Here is a 13,978-nt window from a genome sequence, read left to right as displayed (position 1 = left end):
ACTTCCTTATTATACTTTTTTAAAATTGATCTACCACTTTACAACCTCCATTATTATATTTTTAAATTGATCTCCCATTTTAAAAGCTTGATTACTATACATTATTTAACTGATCTCCCATTTTAAAACCTTAATTATTACACATTTTTTAAACTGATCTCCCATTTTAAAATGCTTGATTATTAAATATTTTTAAATTGATCTCCCATTTAAAAACCTCCATTATTACACATTTTTTAATTGATCTCCCATTTTAAACTTCCATTATTACACATTTTTTAATTGATCTCCCACTTTAAGACCTCCATTATTACACATTTTTTTAATTGATCTCCCATTTTAAAATCTCCATTATTACACATTTTTTTAACCGATCTCCCATTTTAAAAGCTTGATTATTACACATTTTTTTAGTTGATCTCCCATTTTAAAAGCTTGATTATACATTATTTAACTGATCTCCCGTTTTAAAACCTCCATTATTAAACATTTTTTAAATTGATCTCCCATTTTAAACCTCCATTATTACACATTTTTTAATTGATCTCCCATTTAAAAATCTCCATTATTACACATTTTTTTAACCGATCTTCCATTTTAAAACCTCCATTATTACACATTTTTTTAGTTGATCTTCCATTTTAAAACCTCCATTATTACACATTTTTTAATTGATCTCCCATTTTAAACCTCCATTATTACACATTTTTTAATTGATCTCCCATTTTAAAAGCTTGATTATTACATATTTTTTTAGTTGATCTCCCATTTTAAAACCTCCATTATTACACATTTTTTAAATTGATCTCCCATTTTAAACCTCCATTATTACACATTTTTTTCATTGATCTCCCATTTTAAACCTCCATTATTACACATTTTTTAATTGATCTCCCATTTAAAAATCTCCATTATTACACATTTTTTAACCGATTTCCCATTTTTTTTGGCAGAACGGCTGCGTGGGACGGGAGGGGACGGGGAGGGGACCAGAGGAAACCAAGAGACGAACAACAGAAATCGATGAAGGCGGGCCGGGGCCGTTAATTGCTCGTTAATTAGTGGGTTAATTGGGGCGCGGCTCACCTGGTGGGACAGGGCGTTGGCCTGGCGCGCCGTCAGCTGCTGCTCGTAGAACGAGTCCCCGAAGGCGCCGCCCAGCAGGGAGGAGTGCTGCAAGGAAACGGGAATAACGACGGGAATAACGGGAATAACCGGGAATAACGGGAATAACCGGGAATAACAACGGGAATAACGGGAACAACAACGGGAATAACAACGGGAATAACGGGAATGACGGGAATAACGGGAGCAACGGGAATAACGGGAATGACGGGAATAACAACGGGAATAACGGGAACAACGGGAATAACGGGGGGAATAACCGGGAATAACGGGAACAACGGGAATAACAACGGGAGCAACGGGAACAACGGGAATAACGGGAATAACCGGGAATAACGGGAATAACGGGAATAACGGGAGCAACGGGAATAACGGGAATAACCGGGAATAACGGGAATAACGGGAATAACAACGGGAATAACGGGAATGACGGGAATAACGGGAATAACAACGGGAATAACCGGGAATAACGGGAATAACGGGAATGACGGGGGGAATAACGGGAACAACGGGAATAACGGGAATAACAACGGGAACAACGGGAATAACGGGAATAACGGGAACAACGGGAATAACCGGGAATAACGGGAATAACGGGAACAACGGGAATGATGGGGGGAATAACGGGAACAACGGGAATAACAACGGGAATAACGGGAATGACGGGAACAACGGGAATAATGGGAATGACGGGAACAACGGGAATAACGGGGGGAATAACGGGAACAACGGGAATAACGGGAATAACCGGAGCAACGGGAATAACCGGGAACAACGGGAATAACGGGAACAACAGGAATAACGGGAACAACAGGAATAATGGGGGGAATAACGGGAATAACCGGAGCAACGGGAATAACCGGGAATAACGGGAATAACGGGAACAACGGGGAATAACGGGAACAACGGGAATAACGGGAATAACGGGAATAACGGGAATAACGGGGGGAATAATGGGAACAACGGGAACAACCGGGAATAACGGGAATAACGGGAGCAACAGGGGGAATAACGGGAACAACGGGAATAACCGGGAACAACGGGAATAACCGGGAATAACGGGAGCAACGGGAATAACCGGGAATAATGGGAACAACGGGAATAACGGGAATAACGGGGGGAACCAGGACCAACGGGGGGAACTGGGGGGAACAACGGGAATAACAGGAACACCGGGAACAACGGGAATAACGGGGGAACAATGGGAATAACTGGGAACACCGGGAGCAACGGGAATAACTGGGGGTAACCGGGAACACCAGGAAAAACGGGAATAACCCGGGGGGAACCAGGAACACCGGGAATAACCGGGAAAAACAGGAATAACCGGGAATAACCGGGGGGAACCGGGAATAACTGGGAAAAAATGGGAACGGTGCGGGGAACTGGGAACAGCGGGGGGAACCGGGAGCACCGGGAAAAACTGGGAACGCTGGGGGAAAACTGGGATGCAGAGAAAAACTGGGATTCCTACAAAACCGGGAACACCGAGAAAAACTGGGAATGCTGGGGGGAACCGGGATGCACAGAAAAACTGGGATTCCTGGGGATGCCGGAGAAATCCGGGAGTTCAAGGGAAATCTGGGAATTCAGAGAAAACCAGGGATGGCGGGGAAAACTGGGGATGGCAGAGAAATCTGGGAGTTCTGGAAAAAGCTGGGAGTTCTGGAGAAATGGGGAATTACGGAGAAATCTGGAAATTCAGAGAAATCCAGGAATGGCAGAGAGAACCAGGAATGGTGGGGAAAACTGGGAATGGCAGAGAAATCTGGGAGTGGCAGAGAAATCTGGGAGTTCCGGAGAAATCTGGGAATTCTGGAGAAATCCGGGAATTCAGAGAAATCTGGGAATGGCAGAGAAATCAGCGTGGTCTGGGCAGGAATCGCTCGGGGCCCTCACGGGGGGCCCGGGGGATCCAAAGGGGCAGGAGGGAATCCCTCAGGACCATGAAGATCCCACAGGAATCCCTCAGGACCATGAAGATCCCACAGGAATCCCTCAGGACCATGAAGATCCCACAGGAACCTCATGGAGCATGAGGGAATCCCTCAGGACCATGAAAATCCCACAGGAACCTCACGGAGCACAAGGGAATCCCTCAGGACCATGAAAATCCCACAGGAATCCCTCAGGACCATGAAGATCCCACAGGAACCTCACGGAGCACAAGGGAATCCCTCAGGACCATGAAAATCCCACAGGAATCCCTCAGGACCATGAAGATCCCACAGGAACCTCACGGAGCACAAGGGAATCCCTCAGGACCATGAAAATCCCACAGGAATCCCTCAGGACCATGAAGATACCACAGGAATCCCTCAGGACCATGAAGATCCCACAGGAATCCCTCAGGACCATGAAAAACCCACAGGAACACCTCAGGACCATGAAGATCCAACAGGAACACCTCAGGACCATGAAGATCCAACAGGAATCCCTCAGGACCATGAAAATCCCACAGGAATCCCTCAGGACCATGAAGATCCCACAGGAATCCCTCAGGACCATGAAAATCCCACAGGAATCCCTCAGGATCATGAAGATCCAACAGGAATCCCTCAGGACCATGAAGATCCCACAGGAATCCCAAGGAACTGTCAGGAACCCCTCAGGACCCTGCGCCTGCCACGGGGACACCACAAAGCCCTGGAGGCCTCTCCCAGAGCAGGAACAAAATGGAAAATTGGGATTTCCAGAGAGGACAATGAGCTGGGAAACCGGCAGGGACAGCAGCACCGTGATTGCTGGGGGGGGTTGTGGAATTTCTGGGGGGTTTTGTGGAATTTCTGGGGCATTTTGTGGAATTTCTGGGGGGTTTTGTGGAATTTCTGGGGGATTTTATGGATTTCTGGGGGATTTTGTGGAATTTCTGGGGCATTTTGTGGAATTTCTGGGGCATTTTGTGGAATTTCTGGGGGATTTTGTGGATTTCTGGGGCATTTTGTGGATTTCTGGGGCATTTTGTGGAATTTCTGGGACATTTTTTGGAATTTCTGGGACATTTTGTGGAATTTCTCCCCTCTGAGGCGGGAGGTGATGTTCTGGCTCTGGATCAGCAGCCCCCAAGGGCAAAATTCCCGATTTAAAGTCATGAGCAGGAAAGGTCAGGGGGAAGCTCAGTGAGAATTCCAGGGAGAATTCCTCAGCCCTGCCCAGTCCCTCAGTTATTCTCCATCATTTATCAATGATTCTAAAGGTGACCAAGAATTTGATGTCCATCCTGATCAAAAATACCAAATAAAAATCAGCAACGTCACTCCTGATTTAAAAATTCCCAAATTCTGATATTCCAGCTGAAAATAAAGACCACTGACTGACAAAGAGAACATCTCCAAAAGACAATTCCCACGGGGTGGTTGTCTCACTCTTGGAAAACAAAATTCAGCTGCTGGTTTATCCACATGGCAAAAGCAGAAGGCCACAAATTTCCTCCTTAGAAACCTAAGCGTGGGAAATTCAGGGAAAGTTTAGGAAGAATCAGAACAGGCACGGATTTTAGACCCTCAAAAAAACCCACCTTGTATGAAAAAAAGAATTTAAATCATTTTAAATAATTTAAAACCACCTGAAGCTCCAAGATAGGGATGGTTTGGGATAAATGTGGATCAAGGGGGGAATTCCCAACCCAATTCCCTGCACGGTTGGAATTCCTCCTCCAAACTCCTGCCTGAGCAGATCCTGGCTGGTGCAGGGCTGCTCCGAGCTGGGTTTGGATGAGCTTGGGAGGAGATTTGGGATTCCCTTTCCTGTCAGAGCCAGACCAGCCAAGCAGCCCAGCTCCACATGCAGCCACAACTGGGAGAGGGCTGGAACTGGAAATTTTTCCAGTTTGTCACCTGCTCACCAACACTCCAGAGGCTGCTGGATCCCAGGAAAAAGGATCAAACATCCCTGGGAAAAGGGATCAAACATCCCTGGGAAAAAGGATCAAACATCCCTGGGAAAAAGGATCAAACACCCCTGGGAAAAAGGGATCAAACATCCCTGGGAAAAGGGATCAAACACCCCTGGGAAAAGGGATCAAACATCCCTGGGAAAAAGGATCAAACACCCCTGGGAAAAAGGATCAAACACCCCTGGGAAAAGGGATCAAACACCCCTGGGAAAAAGGATCAAACATCCCTGGAAAAAGGGATCAAACACCCCTGGGAAAAAGGATCAAACACCACAAGAGCCACTGATAAAATGCTGGTAAGAGAAAAGCAAAGCACCACTTAAAGCAATTTAAAGAAAATGTGGGGGTTTTAAACCAATCTAAATCCATTTGTAACTATTTCCAAGGAAAACCTGAAATTTGGGATGGCACAGGCTTGACAGGAAGCAAAACCAACACTAAAATCCAACGGGCATTTGAGAGTTCCAAAGAGGATCAAGATATTTTGTCCCTTTCACTCCTGTGGTTTCATTCCACAGAACGGGAATGAGAGGACAATTCCCAAAATGAGGACCATCCCTAAAATCTTTGTTTCACCGAGCGCTGTTTCCATCCCAAAAAACTTTTGAAGTAAGCAAGAGGAGAGCAGAACAGGCTCATGCAAGTCCAGGTCAGAGCCTCCCACCCAACCCCAGGCTGGGTTTGCTCCTCCTGTGAGGTGTGCTGGTTCCTACAGCTGCAAGAACGGAAATTCCCAAAGGAAACCCAAAATTCCCACTGGAAATGTCATTCCTTCAACACTTCAGAGCTTCAGAATAATTTATCACCAGCTCCAGGAGCAACACTGTGCAAACATCATCTCCTGGAGAGTCACCAGAGCATCTCCTGTGAGGAAAAACCAAGCCCAAAGCACAAATCCCTGGCTGGGATGATCCAGCCAGGAATACCTACCAGGTTCTCCAGGTCAGAGCCACTGGAGCAGGAATGTTTGTGTCTAACTGGAACAGGAGTGAGGGTGAGAGCAGGGGAGCAGAGCCCAGGCACTGGGGTGGAAGCCATGCAAACACAGAGCTGGGGGGCAGGCAGAGCTCTCCCGTCCCGCGGGGGGAACTGGGAGCACTGGTGGGACACACACACACACACGGCTGGGACACGGGGGCTTGGGAGAGGTGGGAGCACGGAGAAGAACCTGTGGTGGACCTGGGACACAAACCAAAGCTCGGGGTTTGTGGTTTAGGGAATGTCCTGTGGCACTGGGGGGGTGGAACCCCAAATCCACGGGAGGAAGAGGAGCACGTGGAGGCACCTGCCCGGCCACTGCACCCCACTCAGGCTGCTCCACAGTGGGAATTCTGCTGTTGGAAGGGATCTGCCTTCACTCTGGGCAGGTCATCAAGGGATTCTGCTGCCTGGAGCTGCCCCCAGTTCCCCTCCAAACTGGTTTTTCTTCTCTCCATGTTTCATGTTTGTGACCACCACCAGCTTTTGGGCCTTTCCTGGAGGCACCGAATCCACCTCAGTTTTAATTTAGCCAAACTAAGGAATTCTGTGGATATTTCAGAGGTCAAAACTACAGAGAGCAGAACTAATAAATCCACCTCAGTTTTAATTTAGCCAAACTAAGGAATTCTGTGGATATTTCAGAGGCCAAAACTACAAAGAACGGAACTAATAAATCCACCTCAGTTTTAATTTAGCCAAACTAAGGAATTCTGTGGATATTTCAGAGGCCAAAACTACAAAGAACGGAACTAATAAATCCACCTCAGTTTTAATTTAGCCAAACTAAGGAATTCTGTGGATATTTCAGAGACCAAAACTACAGAGAGCAGAACTAATAAATCCACCGAATCCACCTCAGTTTTAATTTAGCCAAACTAAGGAATTCTGTGGATATTTCAGAGACCAAAACTACAAAGAACGGAACTAATAAATCCACGAATCCACCTCAGTTTTAATTTAGCCAAACTAAGGAATTCTGTGGATATTTCAGAGGCCAAAACTACAGAGAGCAGAACTAATAAATCCACCGAATCCACCTCAGTTTTAATTTAGCCAAACTAAGGAATTCTGTGGATATTTCAGAGGCCAAAACTACAGAGAGCAGAACTAATAAATCCACCGAATCCACCTCAGTTTTAATTTAGCCAAACTAAGGAATTCTGTGGATATTTCAGAGGCCAAAACTACAGAGAGCAGAACAAATAAATCCTCTGCCTGCCAGTCAAGAGTTGTGGTGTCCCTGTCAAACACAGCAAAACCTGAGGAAATTTTTACAGGATAAAACCAACAGGAAAAACCATAGCCCAGTGTGTGTGCTCTGGTCCTTGGGACTGACCAGTGGGGACAAAACCAAGCCAGAGTGACTGAGAAATCAAAGTGGGGGAAAAATTCAACATAAACCCCAAATTTGGACATGTTGTCCAGTGAGAGCTGAGAGTTTGCAGCGTGCTCTGCTCTAGGGGACAGTGCTGGTTCCTGGAGGCACACAGAGCACAGCAGAACCCACAGAAGCAGGCAGCAGAGAGAGGTTAAGAGGCAGGCAAGGCAGGGTTAAGGAAATGCAGACAATTCCTGCCACTCGGATCCAGGGCTGAGCTTACCATGACCTGGCTAATGAAGGAGACCTGGAGCTTCTGCCTGGGAACCAGGAAGGGGCAGCACTTATTTAGAAAGGATCCTCCTTACAGCCTTCAACGTTCAGTGATGGAACAGAAAATGGATTTTCACCCTCTTGTGATGCTCTGGAAGAATTCCCTGCACTTCTTTTCTCCAGGTGGGATTCTCCAGAGCAGCCAGCTGGGGCTCTTTCAGCAGCCTCAGGCACTGGAAATGCACTTTCTTACACTGAGGCACCTTCAAATTTTGCCTGGTTTTAATGCCTTGCTGCTGGCAGGTAAAAAAAAGCCCTTCAGAGGATCACACACTCCCCCAAGTCGTGATTTCCATCCAGGACATGTGGATGTGTGAGGAGATACAGGCAGAGCAAGGAAAAGCAGCTGGCATGCAAGGGAGTGTGCTGGGAACCCATTCCCTGCCAGCCACAAGCTGCTCATTTTAGGAGCATTTTCTCCAGTGTTTTCTCTCACTGGGTGTGCTCTCACATGGAAAAGATCCTGATCTAAATCCGTTTGGGATATTTAGTGTCAATATTGAAGTATTTCGTGCCCCAGGAGCTTTCCTGCTGCAGGAGGCACTGAAATTCCCCCTTTCTCGCCCTCCCAACCTCACAGCCATCAGCTCCCCTGGGACCCTGGCAATTGAAAGGATTCCACCTGGAGGTTCTGCCCCTCAAACCAGCAGCAGCCTGATGCTGTGGTTCTGAGCTCCCTGAACGGGGCAGCTGAGCAGCTCCTGAGCCCTGTGGGAGCGGGGATGGAGGGGCGGCGGCGAGGCACGAGGCACACACGGGGGCACGGCGAGACAGCTACGGGGCAGCCATGGAGAAATCCAGCTGGAACACGCACGAGAAGCAAGGCCTGTGGAAGCACAGAGTCCCTTACTTGAGGGGAGCTGCCAGGAGAGAAGCCTTGATTGGAGACAGGAGAGGTGGGAGACTGGTTGGCTGGGGAGCCAGCATTACTGCGGTACTGCTGGAGTGAGGCCTACAGAAGGACACAGAGTTAAACAGCGTGCACCGAGGGAGCCCTGCACAACACCAACACCCTCTGCACGGCCTGGGTAGGACACAGCACCACGGCAATCAGCCCCCCAAAAAACGGGGCAGAGCTCCGGGACAGCGCCAGGGCAGGGGCAGGCGCAGCCGGGAGCGTTGCCTGCCTGCTCGCGCTTAGGCGCCGTTCAAAAGATATTAAACAAACAACAAAAAAAAAATCAGGTCAGCCAAGGATTTAGGGCAAAGAAGTCTTGGAAGCTGGGAATAATTCCAAAAGAGTGTCACGCATGCTTCAGCTGCAGTTCCAGCCCCACGTGTGGGCTCGGTGGGATGCTGCTCTGCCTCCAGGTGTGTCACCAGCACAGGGCAGGTGAGAACACCTGAGTGACAAACCTGGGCCCCAAACTCCACTGAGCCCCAGGACACGGAGCAGGCAGCCCCAGGGGATTCACACTGTGCTCTGCACGCCTGTATCTGGGATTTTCATACTCTTCTCAGGTGTCTTGAGAAGTTCTTTTCAAAGATTTAGGTTTTTTCTGTATCAAATTAATAATATTAATGGTGTTTAAATAATGCTGCGCTAATTAACATCAAGAGTAGCCCAGCTCTTCTTATTTTACTCTCATTAGAAATTAAGGGGTGATTGAGGAGAACCTGCAATCCAGTGAATTTAATCAGATTTGCAGTATGGGAGAACTCTGCACTGCCAGTTTTTCACCCTTAATTCTCTAAATCCTGAGAAAATTTCCCCTTTTGCTCTGCAGTGCCACTTACAGCCTGTCAGAAGCTGTACAAACTACAAATAAATCTCAATTCTGCTTTGCAAAACCTGTGCAGAAGTTGCCAGCGAGGCTGTGACAGCTCCAAAGGCTTTTTTTGACAAAGTGGCTTTAAATCTGTTTATTTAGGAATTACTTGAGTTGCTTTAGAAGATCAACACAGCAGCCTAGAAGTTCAGGTCATAAAGAGGTTTAGGATGAGGAAAGCAACACAGAAAGCAAAGATGAGATCAGAATTGTCCGTACTGGTGCTACGTGAGGGTTAGAATCCAAACAGGGACAGGTTTTGAGTGGGGTGGGATCCTTCCCACTGCTGGGTTGTCCTTCCCACCCTGGAAGGGAAGCAGCTGCTCCCAAGGAGCACCAACTGTTAAAACTTCCATCCACAACAGAGCAGCAGAATTGCTTTGTTCCCATTCCCAAAGCCATTGCTGTCACTGCCAGGAGCCCCCAGGGCCAGGAGGGGCTGGGGGAGCTGGGACCTCCCCTCTTCCCTGGCCTGTGATTCCTGATTTGGGATTTTCAGCTGCTGGGACACAACAGTTCCTAACAGGCCACGTTAGAACAAGCAGGAAAAGGGATCTGTCCGTAAATCCCTGCTCCAATTCTTCTGGGCACTGGAGGCAGCCACAAATCCCACTTTGGAATACACGCTCTAAAATTCCTCGAAATAAAAGGGTTCTAAGTAGTGAAGCTGCAGAGAATACCTGGTTCTAGACAGCTTTTGGAAAATGGATTTTCCAGGTGGCATTGGACTGGGAAATGGTTGTTGTGGACTCTCTCTCAAGGCTCTGGGAGCTCCCCCAGTCTGTATCATGATGTGCTGGGGGGACACTGAACACCCTGAAAATCTCCTAGTAAATACTGACAGATTTAAGCTGGGTCTAATCAAACCTGGACAAAACTGAATAAAAATTTTCCTGTAGAAAACACTTAAAAGGTTCATTCAACCAAAACAATTTGAAGTTTACTTCAGCCTCCCTAGAATTCTCATGATCACGGGGTTGTCCAAGCTGATTTCCCAGCCCCAGTGACTGTCCAGGCTGATTTCCCAGCCCCAGTGAGTGTCCATCCTGATTTCCCAGCCCCAGTGAGTGTCCATTCTGATTTCCCAGCCCCAGTGACTGTCCAGGCTGATTTCCCAGCCCCACTGATTTTCCATTCTGATTTCCCAGCCCCAGTGACTGTCCATTCTGATTTCCCAGCCCCAGTGAGTGTCCATCCTGATTTCCCAGCCCCAGTGACTGTCCAGGCTGATTTCCCAGCCCCACTGATTTTCCATTCTGATTTCCCAGCCCCAGTGACTGTCCAGGCTGATTTCCCAGCCCCACTGATTTTCCATTCTGATTTCCCAGCCCCAGTGACTGTCCAGGCTGATTTCCCAGCCCCACTGATTTTCCATTCTGATTTCCCAGCCCCAGTGACTGTCCAGGCTGATTTCCCAGCCCCAGTGATTTCCCATTCTGATTTCCCAGCCCCAGTGAGTGTCCATCCTGATTTCCCAGCCCCAGTGAGTGTCCATTCTGATTTCCCAGCCTCAGTGACTGTCCATCCTGATTTCCCAGCCCCAGTGACTGTCCAGGATGATTTCCCAGCCCCACTGATTTTCCATTCTGATTTCCCAGCCCCAGTGAGTGTCCATCCTGATTTCCCAGCCCCACTGAGTGTCCATCCTGATTTCCCAGCCCCAGTGATTTCCCATTCTGATTTCCCAGCCCCAGTGAGTGTCCATCCTGATTTCCCAGCCCCAGTGAGTGTCCATTCTGATTTCCCAGCCCCAGTGACTATCCAGGATGATTTCCCAGCCCCAGTGAGTGTCCATCCTGATTTCCCAGCCCCAGTGCCCGCTGCCAGCCCTCCCCAAGCACAGCCCTTGCCAAACTCACCGAGTTGATGTCAATCCCCATGGAGGGCTGGCTCTGGCTGCCGGGAGGGGACTGGGGGATGGTGGAAGGTACCGTGACAGACAGAGGGGGCAGCTGGGGACCCCTCTGCAGCCCCGAGCTCTGCAGCAGAGGGGGGGTCTGGGGCAGGGAACTGGCCACTGGTGGCTGCTGCTGCTGCTGGGAGCTGGTCTGGGTGAAAAAGGGGTACGGGGGGAGCTGCTGCTCCAGGGACAATGCATCCATGGCCACGGCCTGCAAAAGAAGGAGCAGGATCAGCCACGCTGGCAGGGGACTCCTCTTCACACCAAGAAAATGGAGTCAGGATCGGTTTGTGTTGTAAAAATGGCATCTAAAGGTTTAGAGAGTCAAGAAGCTGCTCCCCTGGCAGAGGGGATTGGATGAGGTTTAAGTTCCCTCCAAGCCAAACCATCCTGTATAAAACAATATTTTAAAAGCCCAGTTGAATCTCAAGGTCAGAAATCACCAACCTGGGCAGTCACAGAGCCACCATGAAATCAATTTTAAAAGTTAATTGAGTTTCTCTCGCTAATTGAGAGAAACGGCTTTCAAATTTCACAGCTCACTTTGGGACAACACAAAAAAATGTGGTCTAAGAGATGGTTTTTATCACAGCTCTAGAAAAGAGGAAGTAAAATCTGCCCCTTCTACAAACCTCTCCTGTTTTAAGGCTCTGAATTAAGTAACACCTTTAAAACAGGAAATTATACAACAAGAGATGAAGTTCATGGAATCATGGAATGGTTTGGACTGGAAAGGACCTTAAAGCTGATTTCGTCCCATGGGCAGGGACACTTTCTACAATCCCAGGCTTCTCCAAACCCAGTCCGACCTGGCCTTGGACACTTCCAGGGATGGAGCAGCCACAGCTTCTCTGGGAACTCCATCCCATTCCCTCCCACTCCCCCAGGCAGGAACTCCCTCTCCATACCCCTGTGGCTCTCCGATGAAGCAGATGGAGCTGTGATTGGAAAAGCTGAATATCCGGGCTCCTACCTGGGTGATGGGTGACAGCGGGGACAGCGTGGGGGACATTTGCTGGGCCTGAGGCCGCCGCGAGTCCGTGCCCAAGGACAGGGGGCTGACGCTGGGCTGGCGGTGCTGGGACGGGGCCGGCGGCGTCGTCATTCCTGCTGGGAACAGAACCCCCCTCAGCAGGGCCACAGCCAGGCCCTGCTGAGCTCCGTGCCCAAAGCAACGCCCGAAACCCGGAGAGGAGAGCGGCCGGGAGCTCGTTAGGTGATCTGTAATTAATTTGGTCAGGCTGAAGAGCATCGGGATGAGAGGAAGAGTCCCGTGGCTTGTCCTGGCTCAGGCCCAGGCATGGTTGGTCGGGTTGGTGGCCAGGATGAGGAATTGGAAGAGGCAGAGCAGCCTCAGCAGTGGCAGGCACCACAGGCCCTGCACGTGGCCCAGCCCAGGAAAAGCAGGTTCTGTTTTCTTTGTGTGGGCTCAGATTCAGGGAATGAGATAACAAACCCTGGAACCGGCCTTTATCAGAGGGCACTTGAGGTACCACAAAAGCAAACAGCTCTGGAATGGAAAAAGCAGAACTGGTTAAGCAGGAAGAGCCCCGTTTTTAATGGCACAGCAGGGCAGGAAATGTCCACCGCGCTCCCAAGAGCCACGGCCCAGCACGGGGTGAGGACACACAACCCAAACATCATCATTTGGTTCAGCTCAAACCCAAAACCCGGGCCTTTGGAAACCTGCCCTCCTTTCTGCCCCGCAGGACGCGAGGGAAGGGTCTGAGGCCGGGCCGGCGCCAGCTGCTCCCCAGAGCTGCCAGGGAGCAGCAGCCCACGGGAGGTGCCCGCAGAGCTCAGGGCTCCAGGCAGGCTGCCAGCGAGCCAGGAGGGCCAGGATGCCAGGAGGCAGCAGGAGAAGGGGCTGAGGCCGGGCAGGTGCCTGGGCAGGTGCCCAGGTGCCCAGGCAGGTGCCCAGGTAGGTGCCCAAGCAAGTGCCCAGGTGACCAGGTGCCCAGGTGCCCAGGTAGGTGCTCAGGTGCTTGGGCAGGTGACCGGGCAGGTGCCCAGGTAGGTGCCCAGGTGCCCAGCTAGGTGCCCAGGTGCTTGGGCAGGTGACCGGGCAGGTGCCCAGGTGCCCAGGTAGGTGCTCAGGTGCTTGGGCAGGTGACCGGGTAGGTGCCCAGGTGTTCAGGCAGGTGCCCAGGTGCCCAGGCAGGTGCCCAGGTGCTCGGGCAGGTGACCAGGCAGGTGCCCAGGTGCCCAGGTAGGTGCTCAGGTGCTTGGGCAGGTGACCGGGAAGGTGCCCAGGTAGGTGCCCAGGTGCCCAGCTAGGTGCCCAGGTGCTCAGGCAGGTGCCCAGGTAGGTTCCCAGGTGCCCAGGCAGGTGCCCAGGTGCCCAGGTAGGTGCCCAGGTGCTTGGGCAGGTGCCTGGGCAGGTGCCCAGGTGCCCAGGCAGGTGCCCAGGTGCCCAGCTAGGTGCCTAGGTGCTCGGGCAGGTGACCGGGCAGGTGCTCAGGTGCCCAGCTAGGTGCCCAGGTGACCAGGTAGGTGCCCAGGTGCTTGGGCAGGTGACCGGGCAGGTGCCCAGGTGCCCAGGCAGGTGCCCAGGTGACCGGGCAGGTGCCCAGGTAGGTGCCCAGCCCAGCCCTGGCTCCTCCTGGCCCCAGGCGCTGGCGCCCGGCCGATGCCGCCGTGCCCGCGGCCCCTGGGCA

At 50.5% G+C, this 13,978-nt stretch overlaps 1 protein-coding gene across 5 annotated transcripts in view; it reads right to left on the bottom strand.

Moving 5' to 3' along the window:
* CRTC1 (CREB regulated transcription coactivator 1) overlaps positions 1 to 13,978 on the bottom strand; it is a 53,401-nt gene that overhangs the window by 4,563 nt on the left and 34,860 nt on the right. For 2 of the 5 annotated variants that reach the window (XM_077788859.1, XM_077788861.1), the window contains 4 exons: positions 12,295 to 12,431; positions 11,281 to 11,532; positions 8,503 to 8,604; positions 1,087 to 1,173 (listed from right to left, as the gene is read on the bottom strand). In XM_077788859.1, coding sequence (XP_077644985.1) covers positions 1,087 to 1,173; positions 8,503 to 8,604; positions 11,281 to 11,532; positions 12,295 to 12,431 — 578 coding nt within the window. The remainder of the gene's footprint in view (positions 1 to 1,086; positions 1,174 to 8,502; positions 8,605 to 11,280; positions 11,533 to 12,294; positions 12,432 to 13,978) is intronic. The other 3 variants (XM_077788860.1, XM_077788862.1, XM_077788863.1) reach the window with 2 other exon arrangements.

The sequence above is a fragment of the Lonchura striata genome, chromosome 28 (genome assembly GCF_046129695.1).
Source record: "Lonchura striata isolate bLonStr1 chromosome 28, bLonStr1.mat, whole genome shotgun sequence".
Lineage (NCBI taxonomy): Eukaryota > Metazoa > Chordata > Aves > Passeriformes > Estrildidae > Lonchura > Lonchura striata.
This window is presented reverse-complemented; position numbering and strand designations above follow the sequence as displayed.